The sequence below is a fragment of the Megalobrama amblycephala genome, linkage group LG14 (genome assembly GCF_018812025.1).
Source record: "Megalobrama amblycephala isolate DHTTF-2021 linkage group LG14, ASM1881202v1, whole genome shotgun sequence".
Taxonomy (NCBI): domain Eukaryota; kingdom Metazoa; phylum Chordata; class Actinopteri; order Cypriniformes; family Xenocyprididae; genus Megalobrama; species Megalobrama amblycephala.
The window spans coordinates 17,557,404-17,577,311 of record NC_063057.1 but is presented as its reverse complement, the minus strand read 5'-3'; the positions used below and the strand labels follow the sequence as shown (position 1 = coordinate 17,577,311).

Here is a 19,908-nt window from a genome sequence, read left to right as displayed (position 1 = left end):
TGGCCCTCCAGGACCAAGTTTGGACACCCCTGATGTAAATTAAAAGTCTGGAGGTCTCAGGTGAGCTCAAGCCAGCTGTAGGGGGCGGTGCTTCAGGCTCATCGGTTATTAAGCCTCATTGATTACTTTTCCTGTGTGCGCATCCACTCAGCGATCAGCTCGTACTGTCTGCTTGTCAGCGCAAACATGGCGAGAGCGGTAGCGGGACTGGAGTTAGACAAGTGAAATAAAGCGCTATATTCTGATTTTACTGATTTGCAGAGCATTGAAAACATATACCAGTACACCGGAGGGTGAAATAAAGTGCCTCGGTGCTATTTTACAGAGCTGAACCTCGTTTTAAAGGAATTTTAGGATTTCTGCTATATTTTAAGTGCAGGTAAGTTTCACTCCAGTTCGATCTACAACAGAGCTGCAGCTCACCAAGGCCTCTTTTATTCCATTTGTAAAATTGTAGATGCATGAATTATTCCATTATTAGTGGTACTTTCTAAAGCAAGCATAGGTGTTACTATTATTCGTACACGGTTGGGGATTTGGGCAAACTGCTAATCCGCAATATGAAACTTCTGTGTGTACTTTCACGCCTCAAATCCAGATGCGCTATTATATGTTCTAAACTAAGCAATCGGATTCACGGATTGCAGTGAAGGAGGGACCCGAATCAAATCTAGCAGCCAGAATACATCAAAATACTTGGGGGTGGGACAAGTAAATAACCAGTCAGAATACCGTAGCAACAACCGCATAGCATCTCCTTTTCAAGCACACTTCGTCATGGATGTGAGTTTTGCACGGGCACGGACACGGACACATTTGTTTTTAAAAAGGCCTTCTTTATTCCATTCATTTTATGTATAAAAATGAAGTTTCTATTAAACGTATTGATATTAACAACTATTATCTTTTATTTAATTAATAAACTTAAACAAGCCTACTTTTATCAAATATTTAAATGTATGTGTATCATTTCAAAAGTCTAATTTTTTATTAAATTTTATATCTACATTTTTAGAGTTTAAAAAGCGTACTGTTGAAACACAACTGGGCTGGTGGAGATTGTTGTAGGTAGAGCTTTTGGTCATATATGAGACATACATGTACAAGACAATATGCAGGTATGCAGAAAGTACATTTTACAAAACAATACAATGTGCAAAACTGGAATATATTTCAAATAAAAGGAGATTTCTGTGCAAATATTCCTAATAGGCTATGGTGATACAATTGTCTGAGGAGTAATATGGTTACTGTAGACTATTTATTAAGGAGCCTGACAGCTGTTGGAAATAAACTCTTTGATTTGAATGTTTTAGATTGTAATCTCAGGCATCTGAGTCTGAATGTTTAAATGTTTTTATTTATAGAACAGGGCTGGAGCCATGACTGCAAGCGCAGGAGGTGGCGGGAACTGTTTATCCATGAGTCTGTCTGCCCTGAAGAGACTCGACCCTTATATCAGCAGCATCACCGACCTGGCCAGCCAAGTAGCACTCTACACCTTCAACAACACCTCTAATGAATGGGTAAAACAATGATATCAACACCAAAAATGACAGTATTAATGGGTAGATGGATTAATTACTAGCTATAAATATTAATGATCCTAAGTAAAAATGTTGGACTTGTTATTTAATGTTAGAATTACTTCTATTAATATATTAATTAGGGGTGTGACGAGACGGGTAGCTCACGAGACGAGACACGAGATTGAGTTCACGAGAACGAGACGAGATTTTTACACCGTGTTTTTAAGAAATCCTCAAAGATGAAATACATGATTAGAAAAATAATCTGCAGGTATATTTGAAATGTTTTAACTAATCATCTTGTAATTAATGTTATTAGGGCCCAAGCGAAAATTCGCGCAGGGCCCTCTTGTTCTTCTAAGGATTATTAGGGCCCAAGCGAAAATTCGCGCAGGGCCCTCTTGTTCTTCTAAGGATTATTATTATTTTTTTTTTTTTTTTTTTTTTTTTTTTTTTTTCCGTCTTCCGGGGCTTTTTGGGGGCCTTAACATGCTCAAAAACTCTTGAAAATTGGCACACACATTGGAATCCGCGGCCATTAGGACGCCGGAGAGGCTGGTACCCGGGCGTGGCAGGGGGGCTCGACAGCGCCCCCTTGAAAAAAGTCTGAAAATTTGGTCCATATATTAAACACGCTTGCACGTATTAGTATGAAACTCAGTACACATATAGACCTCATCGGGCCGAACAACTTTCGTGCTCTAAGTTAAACACCACGCCAACAGGAAGTCAGCTATTAAGGGTTGTTTGAAAAACGCATGCTCTGGAATTTGATATACTCCTCCTAGACGATTAATCCGATCGCCACCAAACTCGGTCAGCATGAAGTCAAGACACTGATGATTAAAAATTGCCAGGGGATTTTTGATATCTCGAACGGTTTGGCCGTGGCGAGGCAACGAATTTATGGCGAGAAAAAGGAAACAGGAAATGTGTTATAACGTCTGCATACATATATTGATCTTTATGAAACTTCACGAGTGTGTTCGTTATAGGAGTCTGATCACATGGATGTGACTATTGTGAGTCAAAGTTATAGCGCCACCAACTGGCAGCAGGAAGTGTATCACTTTTTGAAATGTTTTGAGATCACCCTCTTATTTTTACCTGATTTGCTTCAAACTTCATCAGTGTAATGTCAATACACAGCAGATGTAGACCTATGACAGGATTTTTGATATTTGAAATATTGTTGCCATGGCAACAGGTCAAACTGTAATAATATTCTTGAGTGTTTTTGAGGCTCTTAACATGCTTCAAATTGCATGAAACTCGACACACACATCAATATTGTCAACCAGTAGACATGGACAAAGCCATAGAAATGGGCGTGGTGGAGGGGCTCAGTAGCGCCACCTTTTGACAAAAGTGGGGGGGTTAGTTTTTCCTACAATCACCAAACTCGGTACACATATTGTTCTCATCAAGCCGGACAATTTTCTAATTTACATTCATTAGCTCCGACCAACAGGAAGTCAGCTATTTTGGTTTGAATGTTAATTTTTTGAAAAAACAGGCTATGAATTTTATACTACTGCTCCTACAGGGTTTATCCAATTTACACCAAACTTTTTTTAACTTGTTGCTAACACATTGAAGTTGTTTAATTGCAAACGGATTTTGGATATCTCAAACGGTTTGGCCGTGGCGAGGCAACGAATTTATGGCAAGAAAAGGGAAACAAAGTGTTATAACTTCTGCATACATTAATTGATTTTGATGAAACTTCGGCTTAGTCTTCGTTGTACAAGGCTGATCACATGGATGTGACTATTGTGATTCAAAGTAATAGCGCCACCAACTGGAAGCAGAAAATGTGTCACTTTCAGCATACATTGAGATCACCCTCTTATTTTTACCTGATTTGCTTCAAAATTCATCAGAATAATGTTAAAACTTGGCACATGTAATCCTTTGAAAATGGGCAGGGAGGAGGGGCTCTATAGTGGCACCTTGTAGTGCAGTAAATGTGGAGTGAATTTGACATAGTCCTTTGATGTTTAACCGTTTTAAGTGCCTATTGCCCGCTGTGCACAGTTGCCCTGAAGCCACCGGGGTGGCGGTGCCACCGGGCTTGGGCCCGCCATCGCTGCTCGCAGCTATATTTATTATTTTTTTTTTTTTTTTTTTTTTTTTTTTTTTCCGTCTTCCGGGGCTTTTTGGGGGCCTTAACATGCTCAAAAACTCTTGAAAATTGGCACACACATTGGAATCCGCGGCCATTAGGACGCCGGAGAGGCTGGTACCCGGGCGTGGCAGGGGGGCTCGACAGCGCCCCCTTGAAAAAAGTCTGAAAATTTGGTCCATATATTAAACACGCTTGCACGTATTAGTATGAAACTCAGTACACATATAGACCTCATCGGGCCGAACAACTTTCGTGCTCTAAGTTAAACACCACGCCAACAGGAAGTCAGCTATTAAGGGTTGTTTGAAAAACGCATGCTCTGGAATTTGATATACTCCTCCTAGACGATTAATCCGATCGCCACCAAACTCGGTCAGCATGAAGTCAAGACACTGATGATTAAAAATTGCCAGGGGATTTTTGATATCTCGAACGGTTTGGCCGTGGCGAGGCAACGAATTTATGGCGAGAAAAAGGAAACAGGAAATGTGTTATAACGTCTGCATACATATATTGATCTTTATGAAACTTCACGAGTGTGTTCGTTATAGGAGTCTGATCACATGGATGTGACTATTGTGAGTCAAAGTTATAGCGCCACCAACTGGCAGCAGGAAGTGTATCACTTTTTGAAATGTTTTGAGATCACCCTCTTATTTTTACCTGATTTGCTTCAAACTTCATCAGTGTAATGTCAATACACAGCAGATGTAGACCTATGACAGGATTTTTGATATTTGAAATATTGTTGCCATGGCAACAGGTCAAACTGTAATAATATTCTTGAGTGTTTTTGAGGCTCTTAACATGCTTCAAATTGCATGAAACTCGACACACACATCAATATTGTCAACCAGTAGACATGGACAAAGCCATAGAAATGGGCGTGGTGGAGGGGCTCAGTAGCGCCACCTTTTGACAAAAGTGGGGGGGTTAGTTTTTCCTACAATCACCAAACTCGGTACACATATTGTTCTCATCAAGCCGGACAATTTTCTAATTTACATTCATTAGCTCCGACCAACAGGAAGTCAGCTATTTTGGTTTGAATGTTAATTTTTTGAAAAAACAGGCTATGAATTTTATACTACTGCTCCTACAGGGTTTATCCAATTTACACCAAACTTTTTTTAACTTGTTGCTAACACATTGAAGTTGTTTAATTGCAAACGGATTTTGGATATCTCAAACGGTTTGGCCGTGGCGAGGCAACGAATTTATGGCAAGAAAAGGGAAACAAAGTGTTATAACTTCTGCATACATTAATTGATTTTGATGAAACTTCGGCTTAGTCTTCGTTGTACAAGGCTGATCACATGGATGTGACTATTGTGATTCAAAGTAATAGCGCCACCAACTGGAAGCAGAAAATGTGTCACTTTCAGCATACATTGAGATCACCCTCTTATTTTTACCTGATTTGCTTCAAAATTCATCAGAATAATGTTAAAACTTGGCACATGTAATCCTTTGAAAATGGGCAGGGAGGAGGGGCTCTATAGTGGCACCTTGTAGTGCAGTAAATGTGGAGTGAATTTGACATAGTCCTTTGATGTTTAACCGTTTTAAGTGCCTATTGCCCGCTGTGCACAGTTGCCCTGAAGCCACCGGGGTGGCGGTGCCACCGGGCTTGGGCCCGCCATCGCTGCTCGCAGCTATATTTTCAGTTCTACTTTCTGAGTATGAATTATCATATGCAGTAAAAGACAACAATATTAAAGCACTGTAAAACATTTTGCCGCAAACTGGCTTCTCTCCTGTATGATTTCATACGAGTCTCTTCAGACCTTAGTGTACATGATTTATGAGCTTTACAACTTTTGACCTCCTAACTGAACTCCTTTCCACAAACTGATCATAGAAATAAAGAGTATAAATAAAAATGGTAACACTTTACAATAAGGTCTCATTTATTAACATGTATTAACCAACATCAACAATGAGCAATATCTTTGCTACAGTATTTATTAATCTTTGTTAATGTTAGTTAAACATAAAAATAGTCATTCATGGTTAGTTCATGATAGTGCATTAAGTATGTTAACAAATACAACTTTTGATTTTAACAGTGTATTAGTAAATGTTGAAATTAACATTAACAAAAAGTGTATAAGTATTGTTCTTCCTTATTTCATGTAAAGTTAACTAACATTAACTAATGAAACCTTATTGTAAAGAGTTACCATAAAAATAAGTTTTCTTTTAGTCTTAAGTGCAATCAATAAGTGCAACCATAATCAAAGCACTCTCTCAATATTCAAAGTGCAAATAGAGACCCACAGCCCAGCCTAAGATAGCTTTCATATTGAGAGATATCTGTATTCATCAGGGAGCCGCTTTCAAATGCGGGGTATTGGCATCGCGTTTGAACACGCGCTCGCGTTTACTTCCACTTTCGCGATCGCGCATACTCTGTGAATAGGGAGCAGCAGCGACCGTTATCCAACTGAATTAAATGGTTTTTTATTTCTATAAAAAGCAAAACAACAGTGGAGGCGTAATGTAAACGTAGCGATGACATATTCTTTCCTAATTTCACCCTCACACTATCACAAGACTGCTTTTCGTCACAATTTAATCTCGCGAGATCTCGTGACACACCCCTAATATTAATATATAAATATTATATATGTGTATGTATGTATGTATAAAATGTTAATTTTTTTCTGCAGGAAAAGACAGATGTGGAGGGAACTCTCTTTGTCTATAACAGGTTTGTATGTTTTCAAATGTTTTCAGCAGTGAAGCAACACACACAAACACACACACGGTCCTGAATCAGAGCCCTAGAAATCTAAAGTGGTGCCAAGGGTCACAGAAATAGCCTGCATGATATTCCTCAGCCTTCTGATATAATACACTTGACTGCACTAACACTGCAAAACTCCTACTCACAGTTTTTTAGGTCCTTCAGACTCATAAGGTTTAGTTTCCCACTCATGTTGTGAGTTTTAATGTAAGTTTTCTGTGCATCAGGCTTGCCTCCCCCAGGCACGGCTTCACCATCCTGAATCGCTTAAGCATGGACAACCTGACCGAACCCATCACTAAAGACTTAGATTTCCAGCTGCAGCATCCATTTCTCCTGTACAGGAACGCTCGACGTAAGTTGTGAAACAAAGCTCAAATGCATCAGAGTAAAATATTTTATAGAGTAAAACTAAAAATGTAAAAAAAATAAATAAGTAAATAAACAGTTTTTATAGTGATATCATAATGCACATATCCAGAAGTATGCAGATTTAGTTGATTGATTGTTCAAGTTGTTTTTCATAAATGATTCCTTACATAATGTGGTGAGAGGAAAGTATTTGTGTTATAACAGACCAGATTAAAAAAACCTTTAAAAGGAAAGGAAACCTTTTAAAGTTACTTCATAACTATTGAATGCAAGTGGATCTTTGTTTTGAAGCACTCAAATCACTGTGCATCCATGCACAAGGCTGCAAAGACACAAAAGTGTTAATGACAAAAATCACATCACTCAGACTGTCCAAAGCTGAAGCAAAATGTGGGAAGGGAAGTATACTTTGGGCTTTGTAAGTGCAATGGTTTTGACCACCCTGAATGTGGTTGATGTGAATGAATTTCAGAATGTTTTGGATCCCATTTGGGTGTGTATTTTGCAAACATTGTCAAACGGATGGCCTGAAACGGATGTTAATACCAGGTGTAAACAGGGCAGGGAGCACACGGTGGGCATCCATTCAAAAACTGGAGAACTTAGCAGTAAAAGTGTGTCTGGATTGAGCGAGCTGTCAGACTGGCGTCTGTGTGTGTATGAGATCAGAGATCGCTGGCAGGCGTGCCTGCATGAGAGGCTCCAGAGCCACAGTGCCTTATATGGTGCAGAGAAGTGTGTGTGTGTTTCTCTTCCAGTTTCCTGCCAGCATCACAGAGCTGACCAGCCAATCGTGATTAGATAACAAGCCCCTCTCACACGCACACATGCACAAACTTCCAAGGAAATTCATGATAAAGAGTCCTGCAAATAGAGTGCATGCGAAAAAAACTTAGGTAGTTCAGGCTGATTAAATGACTCATTGTAGATCCTGATGTTTCAGACAGTCCATGTTTGAGCTTTGCAGTGATGGTAAAAATCCATGCTACAAGTAACTGTTTAACGGGAACTGCCTCCATGTCCGCATGTAGGAATTATTTGTCACCAAGTGGTTTTTATCTCCACTGCCTCAATGATAGAATGTTGTGAGTGGTAGCCAGAGCCTTGCTTTGTGGTTGTAAAGATGTTTTAAGTGGTTGTTAGTCAGTGTTGATACTGTATGTGACTACTAAGGTGTTCTGGCTCATTCTATGGTGTTCTGGGTAGCTGCTTACAGAAAAAAGAGCCCACCAACAAGTCTCAATGATAAAGAGTTCTGCAGGGATGACATAATTTTGTAGGCCAACCTGGAAGTTAGCATCACTCCAAGAATTTATTATTGTAGAAAATAAGCTCTGCAACCAACGAAAGTTTGTTCATCAAGATAACACAAATTAAGTCTGAATTATCAAAATTATACAAATTATCTCTTGAAAGATAATTATACTACTAATAACAATATACAACACACTAAGGATTGATTAGCTACCGTTTGTGCATTAGGTTTCCCCACTACCGGAGAAACCAGCATATCTTCTGCTTGTTCTTGAAGGATTAGTTCACTTTCAAATGAAAATTACCCCAAGTTAGTGTTGTCAAAAGTACCGGTACTTTGGTACCAAGTCGGTACAGAAATTTTGAAAATATGACTATACCAGCATTTCTGTAGTACAGGGAGTACCGAGTATCCGGGTATATTCGGTACCCACTGATAGGGCTGTGCCAGTATTTTACGTGAATATGACACGAGTGAAGCACAAAGCTTTGTTTACAGAAGAAATAGGCTAATAGGTGAGCAATTAGATGTGACATGTGAGTCCATACATTTAAGCTTTGTCGGCTTTGTATTCTGTTTTGCGAATCGTGATCTGGTCACTCAATTAGCAGAGAATTTAACAATATTTCATTAGTTATTCCACTGAACATGGAATCTTTTTTTCTTTTCCCAAATCTTCACTCACACAGGGGATTATAAACATCTCTTCCTTTGTTCCGCTTTTAGGCCTATTAAATTCGCATTCTTTACTGTGGTAAAGTAGAAGAAAAACACCGTAGGACAGAAGCCTTTTTGCTTGCACGTCAATTTCTGTTTAACACAGTTTGTGTTTGTTATTAGACTTTATAAGGCGTGTCAAGTTTATTTGTATAGCGCGTTTCACACACGCCGTTGATTTTTAGTTTTGCTTTCTCTGGCAGCGCAAAATCAAACATAGCTTGAATGTCTGAAGATAAAACTAGCTCTTCAGACCTTTTACAACAAGTGTCAGTTGCTTGTAACATCAGGAAATAACATGAAGATATTATTAAATAGAAATGGTCTCTTTCCTGCTCGTGTCCCACATCCCTCTCAAAGTGCAGAACAGCTATATGACGCATCTTTGTGTGGAAATTTTAGAATAATACTTAAAGGATTAGTCCACTTTCAAATAAAATTTTCCAGATAATTTACTCACCCCCATGTCATCCAAGATGTTCATGTCTTTCTTTTGTCAGTCAAAAAGAAATTAAGGTTTTTGATGAAAACATTCCAGGATTATTCTCCTTATTGTGGACATCAATGGCCTCCAGATGGTTTAAGGTCAAAATGACAGTTTCAGTGTAGCTTCAAAGGGCTTTAAATGATACCAGATGAAGAAAACGGGTCTTATCTAGCGAAACGATCGGTCATTTTCGAAAAAAAAATACAACTGTATATGCTTTATAAAAACAGATGATCGTTTTCCACGTGCTTCCGCTTTCCGTATTCTTCAAAAAGCTTACGCTGTATGTCCTACGCCTTCCCTATTCAACTTGCGGAACAAACGCGGTGCCAGTTTCATTTTTTTCCGTAACACAAACATACATGCGCACGCTCCAAATATTTATATGTATGATTACCATCATATTTAATGTTTTTAAAAATAGGCTAGTTAAATAAAATAGTAAAATAGTTCCAACAGATTTTCCTGTGGTACTGAAATTGGTACAGAGAACCGTAAAATTTTGGTACCGTGACAACACTACCCCAAGCTTTACTCACCCTCAAAGGATTCCTAGGTGTATATGACTTTCTTCTTTCTGATGAACACAATTGGAAAAATATTAATAAATATCCTGACGCATCCAGGCTTTATAATGGCAGTGAATAGGGTTAACCCCCGGGAGCCATGTGGAGTACACGTTTATGATGGATGGATGTAGATGGAAGCACTTTCTTCAGCTCATACTCGTGAGCTGTATTAATTGCCATTATAAAGCTTGGATGTGTCAGGATATTTATTAAAATGTCTTCAATTGTGTTCACCAGAAAGAAGAAAGTCATATACACCTAGGATGGCTTGAGGCTGAGTAAAGCTTTGGCAAATTTTCATTTGAAAGTGAACTAATCCTTTAAAAGCTGAATAATTCCAAATTAACTGTTATTTTGACTGCAAAATACAACAAAGAATATCGTTTACATGTAGCGCGTCAATTCTGCCTGGTATGTAAGACACTCTCTCTCTTTGCATGTGTGAGAAACACAGCACTCTCAGCAAAGTGACAAGTCGTGCACCTTCACACTAGAGTTTGCTGTATGACATCAAATACAGGTATGCTGTGCATCCATTGAGCTGAATTGGGGGGGAAAAACTCAAATCTCAAGCCCTATGCTAAACTTACACACACAATCTTGACATTTAGCCGTCCAGAGTGAAGATTTAGTTGCATTTACTCCCATTGTATAGGGTTTTAAAAGTGCAGGTATAAACACAAGGCTGTAAAAGCGGACTAGTTAGTCGATGAGCTTTCAACGTGATGACATTTAATGTATCCGAGTACCTCTATCATCCCATTTTACAAATTGTTTGTAAAACCATTCAAAAAACTTATTGGCTTAAAAAAAAAAAAAAATCATTTACAGGTTTTTAGAATCAAGACAACAATAAATATAAGTATTGTAATTTTACAGTTGTAAATGTAAAATAAAATTATTATTACTATTATGATTTTCTTAAATACTCTTTAATTGAAATTGCAACAGTAATGTATATTTTGTTTTAGTAACTTTTATATGTTTAACAAACTCTGGAAGTTTAACTTTTAACTTTTATATGTTTAACAAACTCTGGAAATTGCAATGTCAATTTTTTATTAGAAAAAACGCAATTAGAATTTTTTCCCCAAATCATGCAATTTAAGGTATTGTTCATGCCCGTTGCACAAACGGTTCAAGAGTTACTTTTCAATACTTAGTTGGTTAATAGATTAATACTTGGTATGGGTAATAATAATGCCTTTACAAACACTGCTAATGAGGTTTCAGACGGGAAGTAAGATCTGCACTGTCCATCTTCTACACAACGCTCTCCCTCATGTGCCGAGGGTGCTGGATTCTGTCAGCTCGTCTTTTAAACAAACTAAGTGTTGTGGCTGTGATTTGTGATGGTGTAACTGGAGACTTTCAGCAGGACTGTTGAGTATACACAGCTCTTACCTCCTGGCCGCACAAACGTGTAGCCCAGCTCTCTCTCCGACACAAGCTTTCCTTTGAACCGCACCTCTACTTCCTCCTCCAGTCGCTCATGCTTCAGTCTGCGCCGACCGAACAGCCCCCGCAGCATCTTCTTTCTCTTTCTGAGATTTCAATCCTCAGCAGAATGAAGCTTCGGTCTGTTTGAAGTCAGTCAGAAGTTCACAGTGTCCTCAGTGCATGTGTGGATTCAGCTCCATTCAGTAAAACATGCAGCAAACGCTCCTGCACTCTGTCTGACACGAGCGAGGGTGTACAGTTTGGGTCTCTGTTTTTCTTTTCTCTTTGTTGTGTTTTGCTAAGTTCAGCTTCAAAAGCATTTGTAGTGTCCTCTCATCCCTCTCTCTGTCCTTCTTCTTGTTCTCCTCCCCCTCTCTCTTTCAGATGTGTTCCTCGGTTCCCAGGCAGTATTTTGTTTGGGTTTTTCCCTAGGCGCTGACTGACCCATGTGGTGCTCTCTGCTCTGAGAATGAACGGTTGTGGATACAGCACCAGCCCTTTCTCTCTTTTTCTTTCACTCACTCTCTCTCTCTCTCTTACTGCTCTGGGTTTTGTTATCTCTCCGCTACTTCTGGAGGTGAATGGAACAGGTCCTGATTCAGCTGTCAGCACCAGGCTCTAAGTTTAGTTCATGAGGGATCAAGAGGAACCACAGTCTGAACCCATCACTGAAATCTCTTTATGGTTCCCAATATGGTTGTTCATGAAAATGGCCAGTGACTGTTGATACAAGCATCTGAAGACTTCATCTTGGTGTTTAAAGACATTTTGTGTACTGGCACAGCAGTTGGCTCCAGTTCTGCTTGGGCACTTGGGAGTTTGGACTGTCTGAGAAAGGAATGTCAGCTAGAGTAGAGTGTGTGTATGTATGATGGCATTTTGAGTGCATGTATGCTGTCAGTTTCACTGGTTATTCTGATCATGTGCTAAACATTTGTATTTTCTTCTGATCATGATTGGTTTTGATTTAAATGTAATTGATATTAATATTAATCTGTGTATATATTTATTGGCAGTGTCCATCTACGGCATCTGGTTCTATGATAAAGAAGACTGTCAGCGTATAGCGGAACTCATGAAGAAGTGAGTTTTTCCCTCCACTATCAACTTTCTCTGCTCTCACTTGGGATGATTCTGGTTCTGATTTCAATTTTATTTAATGATTCCTGTTCCTTAACAATTCTCTTAATGATTCTTTCTAGTACTTGTATGAGAAATCATAACATATACTTAAAGCTGCTGTAGGTAACTTTTGTAAAAAAAATTTTTTTACATATTTGTTAAACCTGACATTATGTCCTGACAGTAGAATATGAGACAGATAATCTGTGAAAAAATCAAGCTCCTCTGGCTCCTCCCAGTGGCCCTATTGCCATTTGCAGAAATGCACCGCTCCCGGTAAGAAACAACCAATCAGAGCCAGGAGGAGTGTCTTAGCAGTGTCAATCAATCAAGCTCGCGTGCGCGCTGATCTCACCCCTCCCATACACAGCGCCAGCGCATACAGGCTTCAAGATTACCGGTGTGCCGCAGCTTTGCTTATGGCGGAAAAACAATCCAAACTGCCAATTCCTCGAGTGGCACCTGCTCATAAAATAAAGACGGGTAAACGGAAAAAGACAGATGACGATGATAAAAAAGCCAAAAAGAAAGAATTAGATAGAGCCCGAAATAAAACGAGGGTAAATATCGGAGCGGCTTTTCCGAGGTGGAGGGAGCTATGTGTCCTGAACGGATTAAAAACCGATGCAGAGTCAGCCACATTTCTGCTTGACAAGTAAGTATCCCTGCTTGATTTGTTTAATTTTTTAAGAACTACACAACTAAGATAATTTCAAAACAGGACTGACAAATTATGTATGGCATGGTTTCTTGTAGATTTCAGGGTGGTCCTTTGCATATAACATCGTTTTATTTCGCCATAAGCAAAGCTGCGGCACACCGGTAATCTTGAATTTGACGCCCGTACACTGTGCATGACAGGAGTGAGATCAGCGCGCACGCGAGCTTGATTGATTGACACTGCTAAGACACTCTTCCTGGCTCTGATTGGTTGTTTCTTACCGGGAGCGGTGTATTTCTGCAAATGGCAATAGGACCACTGGGAGGAGCCAGAGGAGCTTGATTTTTTCACAGATTATCTGTCTCATATTCTACTGTCAGGACATAATGTCAGGTTTAACAAATATGTAAAAAATATTTTTTTTACAAAAGTTACCTACAGCAGCTTTAACATGTTAATGTTTTTTTTCTTTCAGAATATTTCTAATAATTAAACCTTACACAGTAACAATACATTTGAGACTGATTCAAGGCTTTTAACTTAACTATTCATTACAAGAGCCTACTTATAAGATTCATTAATTACCAAATTGGGCTACACTTGTTTTGCTGCAAACGACAAGGATAATGCAACAAAAAAACAACTTGTATGATTTAATGCAGAGGTGTCCAATCTTGCTTCTAGAGGGTAACTGGCCTGCAGAGTTTAGCTTCAACACACATGCCTAGAAGGTATAGTGATATTGAAGACCTTGATTTGCTGTTTCAGGTGCGTTTAAATAGGACGGGAATTAAACTCTTGCTGCATCCCAATTTGTTTACTTATACTATGCCCTTAAAGTACATACTGTGAAGAAAAAGTACATACTTTTGTGTGAGTAGCAGAAGAGTAGGTAAGCTTTTGGACCTACTTCGTCATAATTGCATCTTTAACCGATGTGTCGCTTAGTTGCATGCATCCTGTCACTGTTTAAACTACCCTGTCAATTATCTTTTCACAGTTAAAATTTAATTTAATTTTCTTCTGTATTGAAGAGAAATGTAGTAACCTGTTGGGTCCCACTTTATATTAGGTGTCCTTAACTACTATGTACTTAAATCAAAAAATAAGTACAATGTACTTATTGTGTTCATACTGTATTGCAAAACACTTTCTGCTATTGAGGTGGGATACGGGTAAAGTTAGGGACAGGTTTGGTGGTATGGTTTGGTTTAAGGGTGGGTTAAAGTGTAAGGGATGGGTCAACAGTGTAATTATAGATGTAATTACAGAAATTATTTACAGATGTAATTACATGCAGGTATTTTTAAAAATATAAGCACAATATAAACATATGTATGTACACAATTAGTGCACTGTATCAAATGATTAACATGTAAGTACATGGTAGCATAATATAAAGTGAGACCACATGTTGATCTGTCAGTTGTGGGTCTTTCATATAGAGAACTCTCCTCTTGTATTTGCATAATGATGCATTTAAAATGAATGACCAAATGTATCTTTATAAAAGTTCACAATGCTGTTGCAGATTAAATATAAAGTGGATAATACTGAAAAAGTATCTTTTTGTCGGGTTTGATAGTTTGTTAGATGTGAATTTTATGAGAGCTCCTACCTTTACCACTTGACCACTGCAGACCTGACTGCGTTGATAGTGTTGCCATAGAAACGCGTAATTCCCAGTCCGAGGATGTTCTTCGAATAGAATGTCACGTGTTGTCATCTCGAGGCTACGGTAATTACTGAATGCAGCAAAATCTCTCTGCTTAACCGTCGGTCTTGCACATTTGCCATGTTTGTAGTTTTTTTAACACTTTTTATTCGTGTTTGTAGTTCTAATCAAATCCTCGTCCAACGTACAATGGGTTATGGGCAATATTATTCGTTAGAATGTGCATGGATCTGCACTTTAGATTCTAATCGGAAAAAGTAGACCATCCAGGTATTTTTGGAATACTTATTTCAACATACTACGATTTGGGACACACTAAATTCTAATTTTGAAAACTATTTAGGATGGATAGCATGCAAATTGTGAAGCAGCATCCGCCTGAATGTGGCCCTCCAGGAGCAGGATTAGATATCCCTAGTTTAGCAGCACCCAATCTCTCATCACAATAAGTTCCAACTACAAGCTTACAATTTGTCTTTGTTATTTTGTTCTTTTTGTGGCAGAGGAAACGTTAAGTATTTTTTATACTTTTTTCCATTTGGCATAAGTTCAAAAGCTGTTAACAAAACGAAATATCACTACAATCTTTTGCTTCCTGTATTAAAAAAAACAAAAAACAAGAATAAGTTCAACAAGAACTGGTTGCTTAATTCTAACCCTAGCTCTCACTTTCTCACAAACACACTCACTCTTTCTTTATGTGTGTGTCAGGTTGGCAGGGCAGGAACAGCAGTTACAGCAGCAAATAGCGACTGGCTGTGTGTCTCCACGATCAGCAGAGCAGGGTGTGGATATAATGCAGATGCTCACTAAAGCACGAGATGACTATGACAAGGTGAGGCACACAAGTCTTAAAGTCTTTTCTTACACAACTATTAAGGTGCTTCATATGCACTAGAGGTCACTAGTGCCCAGTACACTTCTCTAACTTTGTGTTTTTTTTTTTTGGTTTTTTTTTTTTTACCCCTTTTATTTCTTTCTTTCTATTTAAGGGAAAACTCAGCGAGCCAAAAGAAATTGGCAGTGGTGGTATCATCTATGGAAACCCCCATCTGATTAAACCCATTCCCCTCAAACCAGCACAGGATGCACACATTCATGGACAAACACAGCAGGTGCAATCTCTCAGCATGTTTGTGACTCAGTTTGTTATCTGTAAATGGTTGAATGTAAAAAAAAAAAAGTTTTACTCTCTCTCAGGATGGAGAAATGGACTCAAAGCGCCTCTCAGTTGTCACTTTGTTTGGTGCTCAGTCAAAGCCGGACTCTGTCTCACCACAGCCCAGCTCATCTGTCAGCAGGGTTGGCCCAGCACGGCCTGCAGTGGCCCGCTCGCTGTCTTATGATGATCCTTCTCCGGCAGGTGGCGCTGTGGTGTCCAGCACCCCCATGCAGCACTGTCCAGCCATCCACAAGCTCATGTCTGGTTCGTTGCTGCAGCCTCTGTCTGAATCCCCAGAGAAACGTCTATGTGAAAACGGGGCAGCCCAGAACCAGCCCGACCCAATACAAAAACTGCTTATGAACCCTCCTCCTATGGCAGGGTCCCCAGGGATGCCTTCCTTACAATTAAATCATGGAGAGAGTGGGGTGGGGCCCATAATCCACCCTATGCCTAAAGCCTCAGGGTCAGCACCGGCTCAGCACCTGATTTATGTCCCAACTAAAGCGCCCACTGCTGGAGTGGCAGGGAATGTGGTGTCGCCTCATGAGCTTCTGCAGAGGCTCACGTTGGTGCAGCAGGAGCAAGAACTCCACCCACGTCAGGAGCTCCTTCAGCCCAGTCTGACCACCAACAGCTCCAGTCTCAGCAAAACCAATCCAACTCAGGTAAAATAAATCAGTGTCAGTTATTTTGATTAAACTATTTGGGAATCTTTAGGCACCTGTTGCATGTATGACATCTTCAACTTTCAGATAATTAGTAAGTCATTCTGCAGCATCCTGTATCTGTAACCTGTGATTTAATGTGTGTGTGTGGGTACAGGTGATGTCACCACAGCGTATTCCAGCAACTGTAGCCCCCAACCTCCTTCTGTCACCCAGTGTGTTCGTCCAGACTAAAGCCACAAGAGCAGAACCAGAACCAGCTGAACCCAGAGCACTTAGCAAGACCCAACTACAGGCCACACTGCTCCACCTCATCAAGGTCAGAACCAAACCCATGTCCATCTGGATTATTCCAACATTAATAGTATAATTTAGAGAAGCACCAACATTTTTGACTTAAAGGTGCCCTCGAATGAAAAATTGAATTTATCTTGGCATAGTTAAATAACAAGAGTTCAGTACATGGAAATGACATACAGTGAGTCTCAAACTCCATTGTTTCCTCCTTCTTATATAAATCTCATTTGTTTAAAAGACCTCCGAAGAACAGGCGAATCTCAACATAACACCGACTGTTACGTAACAGTCGGGGTGTACGCCCCCAATATTTGCATATGCCAGCCCATGTTCCCAACATTATAAAAGGCATTAGACAAGGGCAGCCAGTATTAACGTCTGGATGTGCACAACCAAATCATCAGACTAGGTAAGCAAGCAAGAACAACAGCGAAAAATGGCAGATGGAGCGATAATAACTGACATGATCCATGATATCATGATATTTTTAGTGATATTTGTAAACTGTCTTTCTAAATGTTTCATTAGCATGTTGCTAATGTACTGTTAAATGTGGTTAAAGTTACCATTGTTTCTTACTGTATTCACGGAGACAAGAGAGCCGTCGCTATTTTCATTATTAAACACTTGCAGTCTGTATAATTCATAAACACAACTTCATTCTTTATAAATCTCTCCAACAGTGTAGCATTAGCCATTAGCCACGGAGCACTATCAAACTCATTCAAAATCAGAAGTAAACAATATAACAGTATACAATACTCACATAATCCGACGCATGCCTGCCGCATGCATGACGAACACTTTGTAAAGATCCATTTTGAGGGTTATATTAGCTGTGTAAACTTTGTTAAGGCACTGTTTAAGGCAAGCGCCAGCTCTGTGGGCGGAGAGCACAGAATTTAAAGGGGCCGCAGCATAAAATCAGCGCGTTTATAATGATGCCCCAAAATAGGCAGTTAAAAAAATTAATTAAAAAAAATCAGGGGACACCTTAGACTTATATTACATCTTTTAAAAACATAATCTAGGGCACCTTTAAAACACAGTTTGACTTAAAGCACTGCTTTCTATTCAAAACAGTAATAATGTGAAATTCTATTCTATTTGAGTACATTTTAAAATGTGATGGCAAAGCTGAGTTTTCAGCAACCATTACTCCAGTCTTCAGTGTCACATGATCCTTCAGAAATCAATCTTGATTGCTGAAAACAATTTTGCTGATTAATATTTTTGTGGAAACTGTGATACCTTTTTTCAGGATTCTTTGATGAATAGAAAGTCCCAAAGAACTGTTAATTTGAAAAATATTTTGTAACATTATAAATGTCTTTACTGTCATGCAATCTAGTGCTTTCCTGATTAATAAAATTCATTTAAAAAAAAAATCTTACTGACCACAAACTGATGATAGAATGGTAGTGTATATATATAACATTAATAGATTTTTGTATTTTCTGTTTGTCAAGAAATTTTCTTTTATTGTTGATTAAATAGGACCCTCAGTCTTAGTGTGTTGCTGCTCTTACAGTGATCGCTGCTCTACCTCTAATGCTTTGTTCCTCTGTTTCTGTGATTCAGAATGATGCCTCATTCCTGGACACCATCTATGAAGCATATGTCTCCCGATTTGCAACAGACTTCAGCTCAAAACCATTCTAAAGGAGGAACACCATCTGAGCGTGTACATTTACATGCAGCTTTCACGCTCTGAACACATATCTGCAGCCCATCTCAGGACTACCCTGCTGTTCTGAGTTCAGCTCCTCAGCACCAGATTCACAACAGGAAAACCAGTTTGGTTGCAAGCAAATTGTATCATCTTCATACTCTAAATTGAATTTTCTGAATGTCATATCAGCTTTGAATTTTAGATGTTTTTCACAAGTGGGAATCTTAAATATTTTTTATTTCTTGGAAGGAGAATTTTATAATGGAAATTTAATTGAGCTTTCAGACATCAGGGCTGGAAATGGCTGTCTGTTAAGATGGAAAGACATTCTCCTTTAAATGAAGGCATTTTTACCTTTGCATATCTAAACAGACCCACAAAAGAAGGAAAAAACAGGACCCTAGCCTCAAGTATAATAGAAGTAACATGACGAATGACAAGACAAACATGTCTTTTCTTGGTTTCTATCATCTTCATATCACAGCTGACACAGGCAGAAACCGTCTTCACCCCTTCAGAAGTCAGCAGGAATAGTTTATTCATTTTAATCACTTCTTTAAATTGAATATCAATTATGTTTAAATGTACAAACAAAAGTGTACATATATATATATTCTATTTTTCTATGGTGTGTTACTTCTGTTCTTATATCAACATGCTGGAATATTTTTAGGTTTAATTTTTTTAAAAAACAAAATCCAATACCATGTCATCAGTGTTTCCCAATCAACGGGTTTAAAATTTATAACTATTTTTATTTTCTTCCATTTGTTTTTCTTAATAAATAATATCCCAACACCCCATATAGTGTATGCTCTCTAATTTGTTATCTAGTTCTGGCTTTATAATGCTAAGGCATGGCTTAGTAAAATTAAACGTGCTACACATGGATCTGTCATGGCTGAAGACATGGCTTAAGATCACTAAGATTTTTGTTTGTTTTGAAGGAAATTAATACTTCTAGGAAGTATTAAATTGATCAAAAGTGACAATATAGATATTTATAATATTGCAAAAGATTTCTATTTCAAATATATTCTGTTCTTTTGAACTTTCAAAATTTAAAAATTTTCAAAATTAATAATATGAAGAGTTTCTTGAGCAGCAAAACAGCAAGAATGATCTCCGAAGGATCATGTGACACAAGACTGGAGAAATGGCTGCTGAAAATTCAAATTATGATAATATTTTACAATATTATTTTTTGACTGTATTGCTGATCAAATATGGTGATTATAAGACTTCAGAAACATGAAAAAAATCTTGCATGTTGGCATATCCACATCAACTAGCTAATAACTTTGAAATGAAAACAAATCTGTCTTTGGACAGGGGCAGCATTATACAGTCCTCCATTGGACCACATTCAAATCTCTGGACTTGTTTTGTTTTAAAGTCTGTTCGC

General features: G+C 38.6%; 2 protein-coding genes across 13 annotated transcripts in view; one reads left to right on the top strand and one right to left on the bottom strand.

The window, feature by feature from the left end:
* Window positions 1-19,908, bottom strand: part of cacna1c (calcium channel, voltage-dependent, L type, alpha 1C subunit) — a 187,927-nt gene that overhangs the window by 148,838 nt on the left and 19,181 nt on the right. For 5 of the 12 annotated variants that reach the window (XM_048156322.1, XM_048156329.1, XM_048156332.1 and 2 more), the window contains exon 1: window positions 11,211-11,892. The exons of 2 other annotated variants lie outside the window; for them this stretch is intronic. In XM_048156322.1, coding sequence (XP_048012279.1) covers window positions 11,211-11,337 — 127 coding nt within the window. In that variant the 5' untranslated portion in view covers window positions 11,338-11,892. Of the gene's footprint in view, window positions 1-11,210; window positions 11,894-19,908 lie in introns of those variants that run through there. 5 more of the 12 variants (XM_048156325.1, XM_048156328.1, XM_048156324.1 and 2 more) reach the window with 2 other exon arrangements.
* On the top strand, window positions 124-19,306 carry dcp1b (decapping mRNA 1B). Its single transcript, XM_048156349.1, has 10 exons — window positions 124-379; window positions 1,368-1,526; window positions 6,330-6,370; window positions 6,634-6,761; window positions 12,263-12,329; window positions 15,416-15,539; window positions 15,697-15,819; window positions 15,905-16,534; window positions 16,692-16,853; window positions 18,413-19,306. Exons 2-10 carry the CDS (start codon window positions 1,383-1,385, stop codon window positions 18,491-18,493), a joined length of 1,500 nt encoding a protein of 499 aa, XP_048012306.1. The 5' UTR covers window positions 124-379; window positions 1,368-1,382; the 3' UTR covers window positions 18,494-19,306.

Bases quoted from the DNA above. Each gene is read 5' to 3' on its own strand.
- dcp1b (XM_048156349.1), top strand. From the start codon at position 1,383: ATGACTGCAAGCGCAGGAGGTGGCGGGAACTGTTTATCCATGAGTCTG. The intron at 12,330-15,415 runs GTGAGTTTTTCC...TGTGTGTGTCAG, and splicing joins ATAGCGGAACTCATGAAGAA to GTTGGCAGGGCAGGAACAGC. The intron at 16,854-18,412 runs GTCAGAACCAAA...TCTGTGATTCAG, and splicing joins CACTGCTCCACCTCATCAAG to AATGATGCCTCATTCCTGGA.